The sequence below is a fragment of the Pan troglodytes genome, chromosome 1 (assembly GCF_028858775.2).
Source record: "Pan troglodytes isolate AG18354 chromosome 1, NHGRI_mPanTro3-v2.0_pri, whole genome shotgun sequence".
In the NCBI taxonomy this organism is placed as follows: domain Eukaryota; kingdom Metazoa; phylum Chordata; class Mammalia; order Primates; family Hominidae; genus Pan; species Pan troglodytes.
The window spans coordinates 226,097,265-226,118,014 of record NC_072398.2 but is presented as its reverse complement, the minus strand read 5'-3'; the positions used below and the strand labels follow the sequence as shown (position 1 = coordinate 226,118,014).

General features: G+C 50.1%; 1 protein-coding gene across 24 annotated transcripts in view; it reads right to left on the bottom strand.

The window, feature by feature from the left end:
• NPHP4 (nephrocystin 4) overlaps nt 1-20,750 on the bottom strand; it is a 134,868-nt gene that overhangs the window by 31,945 nt on the left and 82,173 nt on the right. For 13 of the 24 annotated variants that reach the window (XR_010148443.1, XR_010148446.1, XR_010148448.1 and 10 more), the window contains exons 12-16: nt 14,294-14,355; nt 12,254-12,361; nt 10,771-10,922; nt 10,431-10,622; nt 9,753-9,940 (exon numbers count right to left, since the gene is read on the bottom strand). Coding sequence is in view for 17 of the 24 variants with exons in the window: in XM_063787063.1 (XP_063643133.1) it covers nt 9,753-9,940; nt 10,431-10,622; nt 10,771-10,922; nt 12,254-12,361; nt 14,294-14,355 (702 nt within the window). In the remaining 7 variants the exon portion in view is untranslated. The remainder of the gene's footprint in view (nt 1-9,752; nt 9,941-10,430; nt 10,623-10,770; nt 10,923-12,253; nt 12,362-14,293; nt 14,356-20,750) is intronic. The other 11 variants (XR_010148447.1, XM_063787078.1, XM_063787081.1 and 8 more) reach the window with 3 other exon arrangements.

Here is a 20,750-nt window from a genome sequence, read left to right as displayed (position 1 = left end):
CATGGATTACTATGCAGCCATAAAAAAGGATGAGTTCATGTCCTTTGTAGGGACATGGATGAAGCTGGAAACCATCATTCTCAGCAAACTCGCAAGGACAGAAACCAAACACCGCATGTTCTCACTCATAGGTGGGAATTGAACAAAGAGAACACATGGACACAGGAAGGGGAACATCACACACTGGGGCCTGTCGTGGGGTGGGGGAAGGGGGGAGGGATAGCATTAGGAGATATATCTAATGTAAATAAGGAGTTAATGGGTGCAGCACACCAACATGGCACATGTATACAAATGTAACAAACCTGCACATTGTGCACGTGTACCCTAGAATTTAAAGTATAATTTAAAAAAATACAAAAATTAGCTGGGCATGGTGGCAGGTGCCTGTAGTCCCAGCTACTCAGGAGGCTGAGGCAGGAGAATCACTTGAACCTGGGAGGTGGAGGCTGCAGTTTGCCAAGATCGCGCCACTGCACTCCAGCTTGGGCAACAGAGTAAGACTTCGTTTCAAACAGAAACAAAACAAAACACAACAAAAAAACTGCATTAAGATGGACTTCACATCTATGGGACTATAAAAATACCACCCGTTAACGCCCCATTTTGACGGTGAGCAGGAGGAAACCAGCAGCCCCACGGATTGCCAGTGGCCCCGGGCGGCAGCACCCGACAGAGGGTGTGGGGCAGTGTCTGTCAACACCACTGAAGCCTGTGATTCCATAATCCCCTTTCCAGAACCAGAAAGAACCAAGGTTACTAATTGCTGAGATAGCGAAATACTAGAAATGACGCAAACGTCTATTAGGAGACCGGCTGAATAAAGAGCAGCACAACCACCCCACAGAGCATGATGCGGCTACCGGAGAAACGGGCACAGGCGACATCTATGCAGCCCACAGAGCATGACGCAGCTACCGTAGAGACGGGCACAGGCGACGTCTGTGCAGCCCACAGAGCATGACGCAGCTACTGTAGAGACGGGCACAGGTGACGTCTGCGCAGCCCACAGAGCATGACGCAGCTACCGTAGAGACGGGCACAGGCGACGTCTGCGCAGCCCACAGAGCATGACGCAGCTACCGTAGAGACGGGCACAGGCGACGTCTGCGCAGCCAAACTTGGGCTATGACGTTAACTGAAAAAAGCAGGGAGCAGAAGAGTGTATTTGGTACGTTACCACTGAATTAGAAAACAGGGAAAATAAAATGTAAATGTTTGCTTATTTTTGAAAAAACAAATCAGTAAAAACACTGGAAGGGTCAGCCAGAAATGAAAAGTCTGGTTACTGTTAGGAGGCTGGGCAGGGGGAGGAGCCCGCAGGGATGAGGGGAGCAGGGAGGCCCGAGCACACACTGGGCTACGGTGTTCAACTTTCAACCATGTAAATAGTCCAAAAATATTAAAAAGGAAAGCAAACATAAAAGTGAAAACAAATTAAAATGAATCAATCATACTGAATATCAAACTGGAGCTAAGAGTTATTCTGAGGGCTTTTGGTCACACTAAACCAATTCTGAACCCTCGGTGGGACAGAGGCCAGAAGGAGCTGCGAAGAATCTGACTTCAGCAGGACACGCACTGTTGACGTTAAGTCAACAATTAACATCAGCAGTGTCATTGTGAAAATGCATTCTATACGTTGTTAGGCAAGATAAATAAGTAAATACATGATGAGAAACCATGATTTTCTGTGTAAGACACATACAAATAATAGAAGGAAATTTATGAGAAAAATTCTAAATCTGACTTAGGAAGATCAACATGAACTCACGTTTTACATTTTCCCAGCTCTTCCCGGTGAAAGGTTTTGAAGCAAGAAGACCCAGAATCAAAGCACCCCACATCCTGATCTCTGAAATGTCATCCCTATTCAGGCAGACCAGGCTCCTCAGAGAAACGGGCCCTGGCTGGCGGCAGGGAGAGCACAAGATGAGCCTGGAACCAGCACTGCTCCAGAAAGCAGGACGCACTCAAAGTCCAATCAGAGCCGGTGAAAGGCCGGAAGGGCTCCCGGAATAATAATGAGTGCAACCCCGTGCATCGATGAAGATGCAGGAGACCACAGCCACGCTCCAAAGACAAAGCAAAACAGCCGGACACCTAACACTGGGATCCCACTACTGGGCTAACTATTCCACTGACTTCTCACTCTGAAAACTGGCAATTAAAGGGAAAGAATTAAACCTTTGTCCTGTCTTTGTGGAGCACGTATATGTAGTTCATCGCTTGTCAGTAGGGAAAGTTCTTTTTTAACAAAGAATGTGAGCTAATAAAGGCAGAGCAGACCAAATGATAGAATTAGACAAATTACCATTTCAAAAACACCAATTAAATAACTGACGCAAGCAAAGCTCAGCCCAGGGTGTTAAAACAAGAGGTGGAAGGTTGCTGGGGACCAGATATTTGCATGAAGCCAAAAAATGTCGCCAAGAATTCTTCAGTCAGTTCAAAGGGAAAAACTCTCTTTCTACAGGAGAAACCTGGGGGTGGGCACCTTAACCAAGCAACCGAATCAGCGTCGTAACAATGAGATAGTCTGACATTCGCGCCTCCTGAGGTGGTGGGCTGTGAAGCACACAGCACTGACAATGAAGTGTTCATGCTGAGATCCAGAATCAAACAGCTTTCAGCCCTCACTCCCGGCGTTCAAGAACTACGGGGGATAAAGCAACAAGTTCAACAACATGAAGAAGCAACCAGGTAAGCCCGGAACACGGGACGTTCTGCAAGACAGCTCACTTGGTCTCTCCTGAAAGCCAGTGTCACTGGAAAAGAATGCAGGCGACTACGAGATTAAAGTGATAATTACAAATACAATACAGGAAACCGGGCTGGATCCCAGATCAAAAAAATACACATGGGGGACAAATGGGGAAATGGTACTATGAAATTTGTGTTATCTTAAATGTGATACTAGAATTGCACATATATAAAAGGGTACCTTATTTTTAAGAGATGCACATTGCTTATTTAGAGGTAGAGTGTTACCATGCATGTCTACAACTTACTTTCAAATAATTCAAGATAAACAGTTAAGCAACGTTCCAAAACATGGCACGGTTTCTGCAGGTGGGGACATATGGCATTAGGGCTCTCGCAGAAGGCCCGGGAAAGAGGAGATCCACTAAGGAAGAGACGGCGAGGCTGTGCTAGGTGGCCCGGAGCAGGACTGGAGGCTGGTCTGATGGAGATGCCTCTCGGCTGGGACAGCCCAGGGAGAGGAAATGGACCGCGTTCTTCGGAAGAACAGATGCTCTTGGCTGATCCAAAATTCAATTACTTCAGCTCTCACACTGAGGAGGGCCCCCACAAGACAAAAACACCAGGAGGAACATGTTAGGAAGCAAAAGGCCAGGACAGGAGCAAAGAAAACAAAAAGGGTTGAAGGCACCAAGCCCAGGGCCAAGGAGGGAACCAACACACGCAGGGGAGACCACGCCCTCGGCAGAGCCCCCCGAAAAGTGCAGGAAGAAGAGGTGATGAGAAGAAAGGCCACTCACAGCTCCAAACACCCAAACACAGAGAAAACCACTCTCGGGAGCCCTGGGCTCCTTGGCTCCTCCAGGCTCACGGGCGTGGCTGCGGGAAGCTTCAGTTCAGTAGGACCAGCGTGCAGGGCCTTGGCACGAGCCCCCCAGCGGCTCTGCCGGGCAGACAGCCACGCCTCAGATGCCACTCTCTGAGTGGATCTTCCTCCTGATCGGGACATGGCAAAGGCCTGGGAAGCTGGAACCAAGGCGTTCTCCCATCTACCTGCATTCACTCAGACACCTGAGTCTCTGGCAATGTCAAATTTTGGATTCTGAGAACATAATTTTCCTTAGGACAACTATTCAGGGCTGGGAATTGGCTTGTCTAAATTTGGTGGGTATGGGGCCAGTGCTTCAAAATCTTACATGTCCTATTAACTCTGGTGACGGGATACGGAAAGAATGCCTATCAATTCAAAACCCACACATGCATACACACACACAAACACACACACACACACACACACACACAGATAACACACTAGAAAATGGGCAGGGGACCTGAACACATGCCTCATGAACGACGACACCCCTAAGGCCAGCAGGCCTGTGAAAGGCACTCGGTATCATCAAGGAAGCTCCAACCACGAGATGCCTCTACATCAGGATGGTTCGAAGAAACAAAGAAAACCAGCGATCACCATGTGACTGGCGAGGACATGGCGCTGTCTGGGCTGCCGGTCTCCTGCTGATGGATGTGGAAGCTGGCGCAGCACGAGGGAAACCTGCTTGGCAGATCCACTAAACCTAACAACAGGTGCTGCTCCACAACCCAGCCGTTCACTCCCAGGCATATCTCTAACACAACGGCCATGCGCAGCAAAAGCACACTCGCAGCAGCATTATGCAGAAGAGCCAAAAACTAGAACCCATTCCAATGCCTGTTTGAATGGAGAAGCATCACAGAATCACCAGACACTGGGCTTCTCTACAGCCAGGGAAACGGAAACGCTACTGCTATAGACAGAACAGGGACCCCACAGATAAGAGGCCAGCAAAAGAAGTGGGATTCAAAACAGAACATAAAACATGATCCCACCGAAGTCCAAAAAGGGGCAAAACTGATCTACGGTGGCAGAATTCAGAAGGGTGGTTCCCTTGGGGGAGGTGAAGGACTGCGGTGAGGGAGGCCTCTGCATCCTGTTCCAGAGCCCCTTCCGGGCTGGGAGGTGGTTACGCAGGTGTGTTCACTTGGCAAAATTTATACCTTTTATAAAAATTAGCTCAAAATGGATCACAGACCTAAATGTAAACCACAAAATTATACAACTCCTAGGAGACGACACAGAACAAAATCTAGGTGACCTCAGAGATGGCTTTTCAGATACAACCCATGCACAATCCATGAGAGGAATAACTAATGACCTGGACTTCACTAAAATGAAAAACTTCACTCTGCCAAACATACTGGTAAGAGAATAAAAAGACAAGCCATACATAGGGAAAAAACATTTGCAAAATACGTATCTGATAAAGGACTTGCATCCAAAATATAAAAAGACATCTGTTCAGGTATCTGAGCAGAAATCTCATGGAAGAAGATACACAGACGGCAAATAAGCACATGAGAAGACGCTCCACATCATAGGTCACTAGAGAACTGCAAATTACAACAACAAGACACCACTGCACTGCCTGCTAGAGCGGCTAAAATCCAAACCACTGACAACACCAAATGCTGGTGAGGATATGGAGCAACCAGAATCCTCATTCACTGCTGGTGGGAATGCAAAATGCCCAGCCACTTTGGAAGACAGTATGGTGACTCCTAACAAAACTAAACATACTCTTACCACGTGATCCAGCAATCACACTCCTTGGTATTTACCTGTGAGTTGAAAGATTATGTACACACAACACCCTGTACACAAATGTTTCTGACAGCTTCATTCAAAATTGCCAAAAACTGTAAACAACCAAGATGCCCTTCAAGAGGTGAATGGAAAAACAGGCTGTGGCACATACGTGCAATGAAGTATCATTCAGCAATCCAATACGTGAGTGAGCGAGACACAAAAAGCCATGGAGGAACTAAATGCACAGTGCTGGGGGGAAGAAACCAGTTTTGAAAAGCTACATACTACATAATTCCAGCTGTATGACGTTCTGGAAGAGGCAACATGGAAACAGTCAAAAGAACAGTAGTGCCAGGGGAGGAGGGGAGGCTAAATAGGTGGAGCGCAGGGGAGGTGTAGGGCCATGAAGCTATTCTGTATGATCCATCATGGTGGATCCATGATGTCATGTATTTGTCAAAAATCACAGACTGTATAATGCAGAATGAACTTTAAACTATGAGTTTAGTTCATAATTTTTTAATACTGGTTCATCAATTGTAACAAATGTGTCACACCAGCAGGCATGGTGGCTCACGCCTGTCATCTCAGCACTTTGGGAGGCTGAGGCAGGAGGATCACTTGAGCCAAGGAGTTCAACACCAGCCTGGGCAACAAGGCAAAACCCCATCTCTACAAAAACTACAAAAAAAATATTAGTTGGGCATGGTGGTGCATGCCTGCGGTCCCAGCTATGTGGGGGCTAAGGTGGGAGGATTGTTTGGGCCCAGGAGGTCGAGGCTGCCATGAGCCGTAATTGTGCCACTGCACTCCAGCCTGGGTGACAGAGTAAGATCCTGTCTCAAATAAAACCCAAAAAAAAAACAAAAAAGAACATGTCACACCAACGCAAAATGTTAGTAACAGGGGAAACTGTTGGGGTGGGGGAGGGCCTACGGGAACTCTCTGTACCAGCTACTCAATTTTTCTGTAAACCTAAAACTGATCTAAAAAAATAAAATTATTAATTTTTAAAAATAATGGAACCATGCACTGGCAATCTGTCTTTACCGTACGCATGTTACAGTTCAACAACAACAACAAATATCTTTTAAGTGAGGCTTATGAGAGGCTCAGTCCTGAACTGATGCAACTACCAAGGCCCTAGGGAACCGTGCCCGTCCAGGGAGAACCCTCCCGCAAGCTGCGGCTGCTGAGGGAAGCCCAGACCTGCCCAGGCAGAGACTCAGATATGTAAGAAATTGAAATCAGTCGGGTGGGGTTTTTTTGGACTTCAACTTAAGAATTTTGGACTGTGAATTTTAATTCATAATGACAAGAAAAATTTGATTTTGGAGTTTCATTTCTTTGGACTTCAACTTGCAAGGAAATTTAATTTGGGGACTTTAATTCCTCTCTGGGAAATTCATCATGGAAAGGGGTTTATATTCAAGTCAGGAGCATCTCTAAGTGGTTGGCCTTTTTTATTGAATGGTCTCAACGCTATCATTTAACTTCGTTGCAGAGCCTCTGATGAGCTGTGCTGGATAAAATGACTGGATGGAATTTGGAATGGGAAACAGAGTGGGGAATGAGTCTTCAGCAGTGGGTACAGAGGAGCCTTGAGACAAATGCATTAATCTGATCCATTTTACAGCCTTCTGGGGACATCAGTTGGACTGTCTACCAAAGGCCTCAGGAGGACTGAAAAAGGAAAGGTGGTTGGCTTAGTTGAAGTGATTCAGGAAGGTTGGAACCGCCCTGGTGGTGACCAGCCCCCTCCCCCAAAGACAAAGGCCACACCCCTGGTTGGCCATAAATGTAATGATGAAGGCCAGTGAGTTGAGAAAACCAAACCCTGGAAATGCTGTAGGAGCACAGCCTTCCCTGGCTTCCCACCTCCATGCAAAGGAACCTCCTGTGGCCTCTCTCTGCCCAGCCCCCGTGCCTCTCAGGGCAAGAGCAGCTCAACTGACTGGGGATGGGAATAGCCTAACTGAGCTAACTAACTAACTAGGCTGCTCACTCCTCCTCCCCACTCTCTCCTTTTCAGATCTGCCCACAGGAGAGAATGCAACAGTCCGAGATGTGCTTCCAGGCATGCAGAGAGGCGAGGGCTCACCCCAGGTGCAAAGCCTGCTGCTGTCTGGCCAACCTCCACCTGCATCAAAGGCCATCCACATCAGGGGCTGGTGCCAGTGGGCACAGCTGGCTCTCAGACCAACCAAGTCCTACACCCTCTTTATCATGAATAAATGCATGATAAAGAAAGTGATATTTTCATCTCCGCCATCTGCCTCTCTTGACCGACTGTGCCCATGGACAAGAAACAAGAAGCATGCCCTGTTGTACCTGGTGACCCTGATGCCCAACTGTTTGGTTGACCCGTTCTATTGTTTTGTCTTCTAAGCATTTACACTTATCAAATTTTTTTCCTTCTACTTTTACTGGGTTTGTTCTGTCTTTCTCCCCAAAACTTCTTAAGTTGAACAATTAAAACAATATCTTAAAGGGTACCTTTCTTCTTCACCAACATAGGCATTTAAAACAGTAAATTCCCCTGTAATTACAATTTTACTTGTATCTCCTAAGTTTTGATATGCAATATTATTTTGTCATTCAGTTTTAAATAATTAGGCGTTTCTATTTTGAGGTCTTCATTGACTCATGGAATAATTAGAAGCACATTTTAAAATTAAAAAAATAAAAGCAGTTCAGAGTGGTTGTAGGGGAGGGAGTGACTGACTTCTGATCTTGTGGCATTATGGCCAGAGAAAGTTATAAAATTAGATTTGATACCGATTCTCTCAGTATAGGGTGATGCCTGCTTGGTGAGCTAAAAAATATATATGAATGATGATCAGTTTTTCTAAGTTTCAAAGTATGCTTTAAAATAATGCATATTCTCTAAATGGGATGTACAGGTTTTCTCAGATCACCTTTTTAAACTGTATTTTATAATATCCTTATTAACTTGTTTCTGTTTGATCAATCTACTGAGAAGTATGTCTAGAACTCCCATGATTGTGGAGGTTTGCCAATTTCTCCTTATAAGTCCATCAAGTTCTCCTCTCTATCTTGAGGCTACGTATGTTAGAAGATCGCGGATTCGGAACTGTTTCTTTTCCTAGTGAATTACTTTCTTGGTTATTGTTTAGCAGCCTCCTCGATCCCTAGCGCTGCATTTGCTTTGTGTCTCTGCTGTCAGGTGCCACTGTTAGGCTACTTCATTTGAGGTCAGCATTTTAACATCACTTTTCCCACCTGCCACTTTCTACCTCGAGAGGCGGCAGTGTTTCAGACCCCAGCTGGGTCCCTTATGAGCTGAGTCACTGACCAAGATGGGGAAACTGACCATCAATAAAAATATCAACATGTCAGGTGTGTTTCTATTCAATGTAGCTTCAATCTATTTGTTTACAATGATACCCGAAGAAAAAAAAAGTCATTAGTCCCCATCCTTGAAGGATGCCAGGGAATCATGTAATTACTTCAGAAATTGGCAAATAAAGGGAAGAATCAAGTATTATCCAGCCTTTCCTATACAAACTGCACCTCAAGGTAAGCAAAAAGTTGATGCCAGGAAGTTTCTGGTTTTGGAAGCATCCCAGCTAACAAACAAGGGAGGTGTTCTAGAAGCAGAACGTCACCTCTGCACAAATGACACAGCGGTGGGCACAATGGCTGCTGACGCAACATAAAGAGAAGCAAGCAGACGCCAAGGGCGCAGCGGAGGTGCAGGAGGTGGCGCAAACGTCACCTGCTACAAAGAATTCTTGCCAAAAACAAAAAAAACATCTAATCATGCATCTAGATCTAACTCCCAATTTACAGCTAAAGAGGAGACAGAACAACACCTTTATGTTACCACCAGGATACAAAAACAGAATCCAGACTGTGGGATGGACGCTCTACAGTACAATGTGGCTTCTTCAATAAATACATAAAAAAGAAACAACAGAGACAGGTACGGTGGCAGCAACTGCAGACAGAGACTGAAGAGTCACACTGCTCCATGACCAGTATGGACCTTATTTCTGGACAAACTTAAAAAAATGTTATGAGGTTACTAGCAAAATTTTAACATCGGCTAGATATTTGATGATATTAGGAGTTATTATTTTAGATGGGCTATACCCCTTAAGTTTATGTTTTTCAAATGAGAATTCCTAATTTTTTAGATATACATAAGGAAATATTCATACATGAAATTATATAATGTCTGGGATTTGCTTCAAAATAACCCTGGCTTGGGGGAGGACGCTGGGTTGGGAGGCAGCTGAGAGCTGCTGGGGCTAAGTGTTTGCTGCACTGGTCACCGTATGATTCTAATGTTGTGTATGTTTTAAACTTTTCATAGTACCACTTACTTAATAACACTGACAATTTACACACACAACTCAGTACAGAATGTCTTGCCTTTGCCACGCACATGAGTACTCACCAGCATCAAAGGTGCCATCTCTGCTCACAGGCACGAGGATGTGGGTCAGGGCGCCAGAGCTGGGCTGGCCGGCCTCATCCAGCTGGACCAGCTGCAGTCGTGGCGTCGTTGCGGGTGGGAAGCGGTAGAACTGGAAGGTGAAATATACAGTCTTTGGCCATGATGTTCCTCGGCAGTCCTGGGCCACTCTGAATCCAACAACAGCTCTGGGTTAACTGAGTATCCATGGCACAGAACCTGAGGGGTCTAATGTGTGTTTGCATAGGGGATGGTCCAGGCACCTTAGTCGCTGGGGAATAGTAAAGAGGCTGCCGCGGTCACCAATGCAACCGCTTTGCTGTGCTCTCAGCAAGCCGGCCAGACAGCAGCATTCTCGAGTGTAAGGACACTCCCGGCTAGAGAAGCTGCCTTTGGAGCTACACTAAGATCTAAGACCTGGACAACCCACCGTCCACATTTTAATGAAGGACCACAAAAGATGGGGTAAAGCAGCTTTCACAGCATTTAGCATGCTGTGGGTGGGTCCTAGCCAAGAGAAGATAAAAACAGATGGCACTCCCGAATCTACTAAGACCTGAGCACAGACAGTTCTGACAGTGAGTCAGAACCTCAGCGAAGTTTCTCTTCAACACAGGAAATGTGAAAGCCAGATGAGTAACAGAATATTCAAGGATTTACCTGCTAAAGGCAAGAAACTGTAGCACCATCTCGTTGCTTTGCAGACAATCTGATTCTTCCTTCTGAGGGTTAAACGTCACAGGGTCTATAGGGTTGACGGCCTCGGCTGGCTGTTTATTGGCATCCAGAATCTCGGGAAAGCCGGAGGACTGCAGGAGCACCATGGAGGCTCTCGAGGGCTGCCCTGCAGAGCTGAGACACAGAGACTCCTCAGGTAGCCTCCCGGGAAAGGGGGGACCCATTGATGCACCTCCCTGTGGAAACCCTGGTGTTCACAAGGTCCAACAGTCTGACGGCACAGCACGTGACAGGTTCCATCCCACCCAGACCCACACCTCACCTCCTGGTCTGGGTTCCCACAACAATAGGGGCATGCAAAGGCGTGAACGGCAGCTCCTGTAACTGTTCGGCAATGGATGTTTCCAGGACCAGGGAGGTCTGGCTCAGGTCGGCTTCCAGGTGGGAGATACCGCCCTCCAACAGGAACTCCTGCTGAACAAAACGAGGGCTTCCAAGTGAGGCCACCAAGGACCCCAACCCATAACAACCAACGGTGCTCAGATCTAAGGGGATTCATCGATTAATTGCCTCTGGAGGGTTGCCAGCTCTAGCAAATACAAAAGGTTCAATTACACTTGAATTTCAGGTAAACAACAAATGATTTTAGTGTAAGTATGGTCCCTACGATATTTGGGATATACTTACACTAAAAAATTATTTGTTGTGTACCTGAGGTTCAAATTTAACTGGGCATCCTATATTTCACGCGGCAATCCAATGTGTGAGTTGAGAAGCGGTGAGGAAGGAATCCCAATTTTATGAGCAGGTCAGGACTGTGGGAGATATCTGACACCTGAGATGGTAAATTCATATCAAAACATGTTTATAGAACAGAAAGATGAAGCTTCCTCAATACTCCAAGATAAACCGTGGCACCGAGCCCCTGGCTGGCGTGTTTGGACAGTCTCTTGTCCCCACAGCCCCTGAACCTTCTTGTCATTCACTCGTATTCCACCTCCACTCCCCTCCAAGGCCGAGGCAGGCCTCTCAGAGAGGAGCTGGCTTGGGAGTTGGGAATGTGCTCTCTCAAGCTTCATTCCCAAGCTTTCTGTTTCAGCCCAGAGGAAACCAGGTCACCCTCACACCATGTCTCAGGCGCCAATAATAAAAAGCTAGGCAAGCTCTTCACAAACACATGAGCCCCAGAGATGCTTTAGATAAAGCAGCAGAGACTCATGGTGCTAGGAGTGTTTTCAAACAAGGAATTAAAAGAAACTATTTTTCCTCAACATAATTCCAGTTAAGACCAGAGATGCAGTTTGCAGGTGAACCAGCCGACTTTGGAAACCAAACTCCATAGGAATTCCCCAAGGCCAGTGGCAATGCCAGTCTTAGCCAGGAGCGCACCCTGAAGCCAGGATGGCAGGCTCCACTCACCTCCTTTAGCTGCTGATAGCAAGGAGGGTCCTGGGGTGCTGGGTGCCTGTCTCAGCCTGTCTATAGATATAGCCACACCTTCCTTTTACTTTCACGTAGAGACCCAGGGGTAGCTTAACTTTGTTTTCATGGGTAGAGCACAATCTGAGTCAAGCGCTGTGGTATGAAGAACTCATGGGCCACATTCTTCTTTGGTCTCCAAGACAGAATGGTGGCAACTGTCTGAGGCCTCAGAGTAAGCAATGCCCCACTCCCACCCACATCCCAGGTAACCCGCCAAGGTCTCTGCCACCTAACTAAGGACAGGCACAGTGCAAAAACCCAAAGTGAGGAGCTGTGGAGCCATTCCTTGGTGGAAGGCAAGGCGGCAGGTGGGCGGCACTTACTGCCTGGGCCGGGGAGGCCTGAGAGCCATGGGGTAGCTGTGAAGTAGGCCTGGCCAAGCAGTGCTGAGTCGGGGACCGCGGGGAGGCCGCCAGCTGGGAAATTGACAACTGGAAGGAAAGAGAGCACAGGTGAGGGGCTCAGAAGCTTGCCAGTCCATCCACAAAGCTCCCAACATGCACTGGCCACACCGGGGAACGGGGTAGCCCTGGATCCAGCCACAGAAGGGAGTGATGCCTGCAGCCTCCTGGCCAGGGCAGCTCTGGAACCTGGGACCGCTTCTCAAGTTCCTTTATTTAATGACAGAGAGGTGATTCCATGATCTCCCCCAGATCATAATATCTGAATAAGAATATTATTAACAAGGAAAACAAGCAAGAAAGGAGAAAGCATCTCAAGCTACAGGGGCGGCCTGGCCTCTGCCTCTCTGTCCCTTGCCAGCACTGGACTGAGCACCTCCAAGGCCCTGCCAGTTCTAGCCGCCTGCGTTCCTATCGAACAAACCTCCCTGTTAAGGCAATGACCATCTTGATGGCCAGCGCGGGCTCTGGAGACAGCTGTGGATAGAGTGCCCGTGCCAACGTGGCATTACTGTGATGGAGTGCCCGCACCAATGTGGCATTACTGTGTAGCCTCAGGCAAGTCAGCTAACCTCTTTTTGCCTCAGTCTCCTCACCTGTAAAATGGGGGTAATAATAGTACCTAAACTGCAGGACTGTTAGGAGAATTAAATGACAATCCTGGCTAGGGTTTGGCATAGTACCTGGCACACGGTGAGCCTTCTATAAATACTGCAGATATTTGGAAATGAGTGCGGCTTAAAACACTGATGCGGAGGGCTGGGGGCCCATGCACTACTGAAGACACAGATCTCAAACCCGGACTCTAACTCCAGTACACACAGCCAGCACCTGAGACATTCACTGTCAGCAATGATGGCTGGCCCACACCAGGTGCTGGCAGAGAGGCCCCAATGTATGAAGAGGCATTGAGGAATGAATGGGGGGGGCGGGGTGCATGAAGCATCCCCAGGGGACCCTGGCAGCATCTTCAGGGAGCAGAGGAGATCTTTGGGGCCTACCCAGCTTCCCTCAACCCCATAAGGTATCGTGACCACTCGGGGTCACGTGGAAACTGCTCCAGGGAAAATGCCAGGTTGGGCCAGCAGGGAAGCCTGGGAGGCCGTCCACAGACTTGCGCCTTTAGGTGAATTCAGTATTCTTCACTCCTGATCCAGTTTCCCACTGCAGATGACACACTAAAGCTGCTTCCCTGGAGACAGCCATGGATACTGAATTAGTCAACTTTTCTAGAAAGTCAATTTCCAGGGTGATGCTGGCAGACAAAGTCATCAGCAGGAACAAGCCACATCTGACCTCACTGCATATCACACAGCTAAGGCCAGCCTGGAGCCACAGGTGAGCGCCACGGGTGTCTCAGGACTCCAGAACGGCAGCCAAGCAGGAGCTCAGCTCAGACCGCTGGCGGGCAACGGCCCAGCGGGAAGGAGCCTCTCCTCCCACCCAGGAAGTTCCAGTGCCACGGGGATCTGTGTGGTCGGACGTGCAACTGCCAGCAGCTTGTGGTTCTCAGCAGTGCCACTGTCTCCACCAGCATCGGCTGCTTGGCCGACAGGGCCAGGGGACACCAATAGCTCCCAGGCACTGCTACTGGTGGAGTTAGTCTGAGAGAGCAAAGAGGGTGAGGACCACACCTCGATGTCTCTCAGAAAAAGCAAAGGCCATCCAGTCCTGAGAGTTGCCACCATGAGATGCAGCTGCCAGGGAGATGTGGAGACGCCCCATACAGCAGCATAGGGGTTACAAGCAGCAGCCCCACTAAAAGCCCGCACTGGGAGTCAGAACATCAGGGACAGGCTGCACAGACAGGGCAGGAGGGGACAGCCCCGCCGCCGCCAGCAGGCCCTCCCCAGCCACACAGAAGCACGCAGGGAGCCACTGTGCTTAAGGTGGGACAGAGGGTTTTCTTGCAGGTAACTGACTCTGGAATTCTGAAGGAGGCCGTGGGGGGCCTGGACTTACCCCTGGTCCCACAGGTGAGTCCTGCGGGGCAGCGAGACCTCGAGGTACTGGCGCTGGCGGGCCTGGGAGGAAGCACAGTGGGGTAGGAGAGGGAATGTGTCAGCCTGTGTGGGGGGCAGTGGGTCCCTGAACCCCCACGCAGTCAGGTCTCCACAGGCCTCACCACCTTGTCTGTAACAGGGGCGGCCGCTGGTTACTGCTCAGGGGTAACAGCAGCAAGGGTGCCACCCAAAAGTGTCGCTGTCTATCTAGAGCCTTGGCATGCACCAGCAGCCAGGAGAGGGGGTACAGCTGGCCTTGTCCTCACTGTTCTTCCTGGGCCAGCAGGTCTCACAGCTTGGGATGCTTGGAGCTCCCTAACACGCTTCTCCTCACTAGTCATCTTTGCATCTTCCCTGCCCGGAAGAGCTGGGGTCTGAGGTTGCCCCAGTCTCGCAGCTCCCTGACTCCGGCTGTTTTGTTAACCGAGAAGCTCCTGAGCAGACACTGCCAACCTGGCTCGCGGCCTCACGAACACCCACTAAGCACAAGCTGTCCGCCAGGTCCTGCTGAGGATTCTCCATGCAGGCCCGGTAACATTGGGAGGCCCACCTGGGGGAGGCAAGGCCAGCCCTTCATGGGGTCCCCCTGGAGCCAGGGACTGAGAACAGCCTTGGCCCTTTATAAGGTCACAGCTGCCTCCCAAGCATCCAGGGGCTGCCTACAGAGCCAGCAGCCTCCTCCCAGGGCCACCTGTACCTGCCCAGCCCCGCCTCAGCCCAGCTGGCATTTGTGCTGCTTCTGCAACCCCTCCCCAGGCCACATGGACACCTCATGGCCCAGCAGCCCCAGGGCTCTCAGCCCCTGCACCTCAGCAGGAGGAAGCCCCAGCATCGCTGGAGTCTCTGAAACCTACCAGGCTCCTGCCACAGCGGCGCTGGAGCGTCCACAGCCACTCGTCTCTTACGGTCATTTCACATACACTGCCATCTGCCTTTGCCCGCCATGAAACCACCAAGCCAGACCCCAAGCCCATCCTGACAGGGCCACCTCTGCCCACTCAGAGGCCAGGGTGGGAGCCCCGCACACTGAGTCATCTGCCTGGCTTCCCTGAGGCCCACAGCCCGGTCTCCAGCCCATGTCCTGTCCCCACCTGGCTCATGACAGCCTCCTTCACGGTGACAGAACTCTCCACTGCAGCAGACACCACCACTCCCCATCAGACTTCCAGGATAACCCAGACCTCCGGAGAAATCAGGCTTCCCCCATGGCCCTGTCCCAACTCCCGTCACCCCCATGTGGCCCACATCTTGGGCCCAGCAGCTCACCTTCCCTCCCTCTCCTGTGGCCTCTGCTGCCATGAAGGTTGGGCAAACGAATCTCGTATATGTCCTGGAATCCTGATTTCCTACAGCACAGAGCACAGGCCGGCACTTACGGGACCTACGGACCAAGCACACAGCACAGAGGCCTGTGACGTCAAACGCTGGGCACTCTCGATAGAGACTGCTCAGCCACTTCGTGTTCCGCTCTGAATCCCAAAAAAACAAAAACAACAAGGAAAATGCTGTCCACCAAGGAGAAACCAAATCCAGAAAGCGCCGCCCTAACACCAGAGCCGCACGACCATCGGAGCCAATCCCCGCCGCGCCTCTCCCAGCAGCTTCCAGAACCCATCCAAGGAGGTGCTTCCCCAGCTGCAGGATCTGGTGGAAACCCTGCTAAGGGCCTGTGGATGGGTGGAAGGCATTGGGGCAAGGCCAGAGGGAGCCCCCAACCCTCAGAGGATCCAACTGCCCAGCCTGGCGGGCACAGCTCCCAGTCCAACTACCTCCTGGGCAGCGCCCATTTGGCCCACGCAGCTCCTCTGTAACCAGCCACAGTAACGTGGCTCCAAGGAGCACAAAGACTCTGGTCAGAGGAACCTGCCCTTCTATAAATGAGCTCACATGCTCGGAGGGAGTTAGCAAATGATCTAGCAAGCTCTGCTTCCCCAGGAAAATATCATCTCACTAAAAGCAAAATGCAGATGAGGATTCTGCAGGGGCCCAGCTGTCCTCAAAGCCGATGCCTCTCCCCAGATTCCCTGAGTGCCTCTTACAGTCCATTTCAGAGCTCCGTACAGCAACCCCCTGCCCACCTCCTCCCAGAAAAAGCCTGAAAGATGACACAGCAGAGTGGCAAGTGCAGCTCCACTCCATTCCATCGTAAATGGGAACTCGGAAAACTCCGCAGGCTGATTCTGATAATGAGGACAAATTGCCAGAAATGGCTCCATTATCTTCGGCAGAGACAGCGGGCACTCGGGGGCCAGCCCTCCGTGCCTGTGTGCGTCCTCTTGGGGAGGAAAAGCTGGATGAAAAGTTAAACCTTCCAAGCACATCTGAACTTCTCGCATGCATTTTATTTCCACATCGTCTCAAATTTGCATACAGTGTGGAAAGTTTTTTCAAGTAACTCTTTATATCATGACTTATGCAATTTTTTCTTCCAAGAGAGTAAACCTACCTACAAGGCCATTTAAAAAGGCCATTAAAGGTGGCCATTTAAAAAGATACCTGGTGGGAAGCCCAGACCCCCAGGGCCCAAAACTCAGATCCAACCGGTGAAGCAGAGCAGGAAGAGACACACCAAGGCCACGAAATAACTCAGTTTCGAATCTCTTTGTTTTAATGTTCGATGTGGTTATGGGTTAAGGTGCTTCCCAAACTATACTCATAGTCCTGCCCAGAGGACAGCGCGGCCGCCAGGGAGCACCCGCTGTACTCCAGGCCCCAGGAGTCTTCCAAAAACCACGGTGGAGTCTGGGAAGCCTGACTTCCGCCACATAACAGGACTTGGCTGACAAGCACCTGGGCCAGCAACTGAACCGGGAGCAGCATGCGTGTGCACAGGACACAGGTAGGAGCAGCTGCGGTGAGCAGACAGACGAGCACAAGGCTGTCTGGGGCAGCGCTGCGACAACAGCAAAACATTAGACACAATCCTGGTGCTCCTGCAAATGGAAGCTACCTCAGCAGAACCCGGCAGATCCTGCGTGGGGCAGGGGAGCAATGGGATGGGAGGAGACCAGCCGGTGTGTGCAGAACTGGGAAGGCAGCCGCAGCAAGTTAAAAAGTGATGATAGGCCAGGCGCGGTGGCTCACGCCTGTAATCCCAGCACTTTGGGAGGCTGAGGCGGGCGGATCACAAGGTCAGGAGATCGAGACCATCCTGGCTAACACGGTGAAACCCCATCTCTACTAAAAATACAAAAAATTAGCTGGGCATGGTGGTGGGCACCTGTAGTCCCAGCTACTCGGGAGGCTGAGGCAGAAGAATGGCGTGAACCCGGGAGGCGGAGCTTGCAGTGAGCCGAGATCGCGCCACTGCACTCCAGCCTGGGCGACAGAGCGAGACTCCGTCTCAAAAAAAAAAAAAAGAAAAAAGAAAAATGAAAGAAACCCACAGTGTATACGGGTGTGCTGGCAAATTCGTGGTAACCACACCCATTAGACATGCTAGGAAACGCGTATTCGTACATTGCCCATAAAACTTAAAGTAAATTAAATTTTAGTTTAACAGTCATTATAAGACACACCTGTAGGTCCCTGATGGAGCCTGAAGTAGTAACACAGTCAGCACAGAATGGAAAGCTGAGACCTCCACGGCAAGCAGCATGATCAGGTGCCTCTCCCAACACGGAGCCCCTCCGTTCTCACCCCTGCGGCAGAGGCCTGGGCTCCCTCACTGGGAGGGGGAATCAGCGTCTGGCTGAGCCACCACAGGACCCTGGTTTCAGGGAAATAACCTGGCGTTACGAAGAAGAGCACAGAGCCTGGCCAACATGGTGAAGCCCCGTCTCTACTAAAAATACAAAAATTAGCCAGACATGGTGGCACGCGCCTGTAATCCTAGCTACTCGGGAGGCTGAGGCAGAAGAATTGCTTGAACCCAGGAGGCGGAGGTTACAATGAGCAGAGATCGCGCCACTGCACTCCAACCTGGGCAAAAAGAGTGAGACTCCATCTCAAAAAAAAAAAAAAAAAAAAAGCACAGAGACTCAGCTCTTCCATGGCTGCTCCAAGAAGCTCGTGGCCAGCGGGGCCCTGAGATGGGGTTGCCAGCACACACCTCTGGCCCAGAGCCAGATCTGAGAAGAGCAGGAAGGGACTAAGTCACTGGTTTCCCAGGACACCAGAACCAACTGTGATCCAGAAATGGTCCACATGGATTGCTAGAGACAAAGAAAAACTTAGACTTCCCACCACGGCAGGTTTCTCTACCTCTCTGAAGATTCCTTTTCCCTGAGGCTCTATCACTCTCCAATCAGTCTCCACTTGCTGAAAACCACAGTCAACAAAATCTCAAATGTCTACTTTTCTGTCAATTTAGCTTCAAGAAACTCAAAAGCCCTGCACTCAACTACAGCACAGGACTCAGGAGGCAAGGCAGGGCCTGCACTCTGATCCCAACCCCGGGAGGCCACGCATCCCACCTGGTCACTGCCAATGTCTTCACACTGCCTCTGCACTCGCCTGGAGGGGGCCCTGCAAGAGGATGCAACCCACACACATTCCACACGCAAGAGAGACAGGCACGCCCTCAAGCCCATGGCTCTCAGCACTGTGGGTGAGTTGAACAGCAGAAGTTGTACAGTGAACAAATAATGCTCAAATATACTCACAGGGACAATATTCCCCAGAATTCCTCCTTCCTCCACCCCGAGGGAGATCATTCTATACATAACGCAGAGAACAGAAAAGAACATTGTTACCCAGAGTAATAATACCACTAACATCACAGCCCAGAACAGAGGAAGGAGCTCTCCAGCCAACCCCATGGCCGCCAGGCACGCAGCTCCCCGCAAAGTAAGTACACTGGGCTTTTCTTCATCACGCACGCGGGCCAGGACATGAACAGGGATAGGGCTGGGGCAGGAGGCGGCCTCCCCACCAACAACCCTCTCTCACTTCCAGTGTCACCTCACCAGACAGATTAAAAGTACTGACTACCAGCTGGACATGGTAGCTCATGCCTATAATCCCAGCACTTTGGGAGGCCAAGGCAGGAGTACTGTTTTGAGTCCAGAAGTTCGAGATTAGCCTGGGCAACATGGCAAAATCTTATCTATACAAAAAAAAGAAAAAAAAGCCTGGTGTGGCGGCATGCACCTGTGGTCCCAGCTACATGGGAGGCAGAAGTGGGAAGATCACTTGGGCCTGGAAGGTGGAAGCCACAGTGAGCCGTGACTATGCCATTGCACTCCAGCCTGGACAACAGAGTGAGATCTTCTCTCAAAAAAATAAAAAGTACTGACTACACAAGGGAGTCCCGGCACTGCCGGGCTGCGGTGTCCATGTCCTGACCTAGGGTTTCACTGAGCAGCTATCTGTCGCCTCGAGCCACATAACTTTTCAATATGCATGCGCATTGCCAATTAAAAAGTGAAAATAGAAGGGGAAAGGAAGGACATGTTTTCACCACCTTTACTTTCCCACGTCCATAGATTCATTTTCCAACAAACATTTTATCAGATGCCTGCGCTATGACAGGACCACAGAAAGAAATGAAGATAAGGAAACAGCTCAGTGGAGGACGGGGCTGTGGTCTTCATTGAGATGTCTTCCTAGGCTGAAGGGAGCAGGGGCCTCTCGACATCAGGACACATGCATGGAGGCCAACGTGTCCTTTCTGGAAATGTGAACGGGGTCGTGAATGGGGTCCCCACAGCACCAGTCCCCTGTGGCCCGACTGCCCCAGCAGGTGCCAGGTAGACCTCCCCCCCACACCCTGAAACGCACCTGTCTTCCTGGGCCTGGCTGTGCTGCCAGCCTGCCACTGAGCAAACAGGGGTCAGCAAAGGGCTGGATGAGGGGCCCTAACAGAGGAAAATGCTCATTTCGCTGAGCAACTGCCCAGCTGAGCAAAGCTGCCTGCATTTACCTATGGGGTCAGCAATTCCGTGGGAGAGAGAAGTCCTGAGGGAGGAGGGAGAGGGGGCAGCATGCAGAGGCTGTTGCTTAGCAACTCATGGCAGCTGGTGGAAGGCAGGGACGGGCCAGGCCTTGGGCCTTGGGCCTTGGGGGTAGACTGTGGCCCTGTTACGAACAGGGGTAAACAGATGGCCCCAAAAGGCAGGGGAAAGGAAGGACCATCGCTAGTAAAGATGCAGTCTCTGGGGTTTGAAGAAGGGTTGCAAAAAGTAGCTTCCTTTCATCAGGCCGTGAAAATAAAGGATGAGTCAGTATCTAGTGGTACTCTAGACACTAAGAATTCACACGGCAAACCCACTTGAAAGGCCTTTATTCCCAACTATTTGTAGGTAAAAAGTCATTCTTCCTAAGAGTTTGAAAACAGGAATGGGAAAATGAACAAAACCTAAGCAGAGATCAAGGGGCAACTGGATGATGAGTGGGCACAGGACTCTGCTGCAGGAGTCCAGATCCCAGGCAGCCCAGGACTGCGGGAGTCCAGATCGCAGGCAGCCCAGAACAGG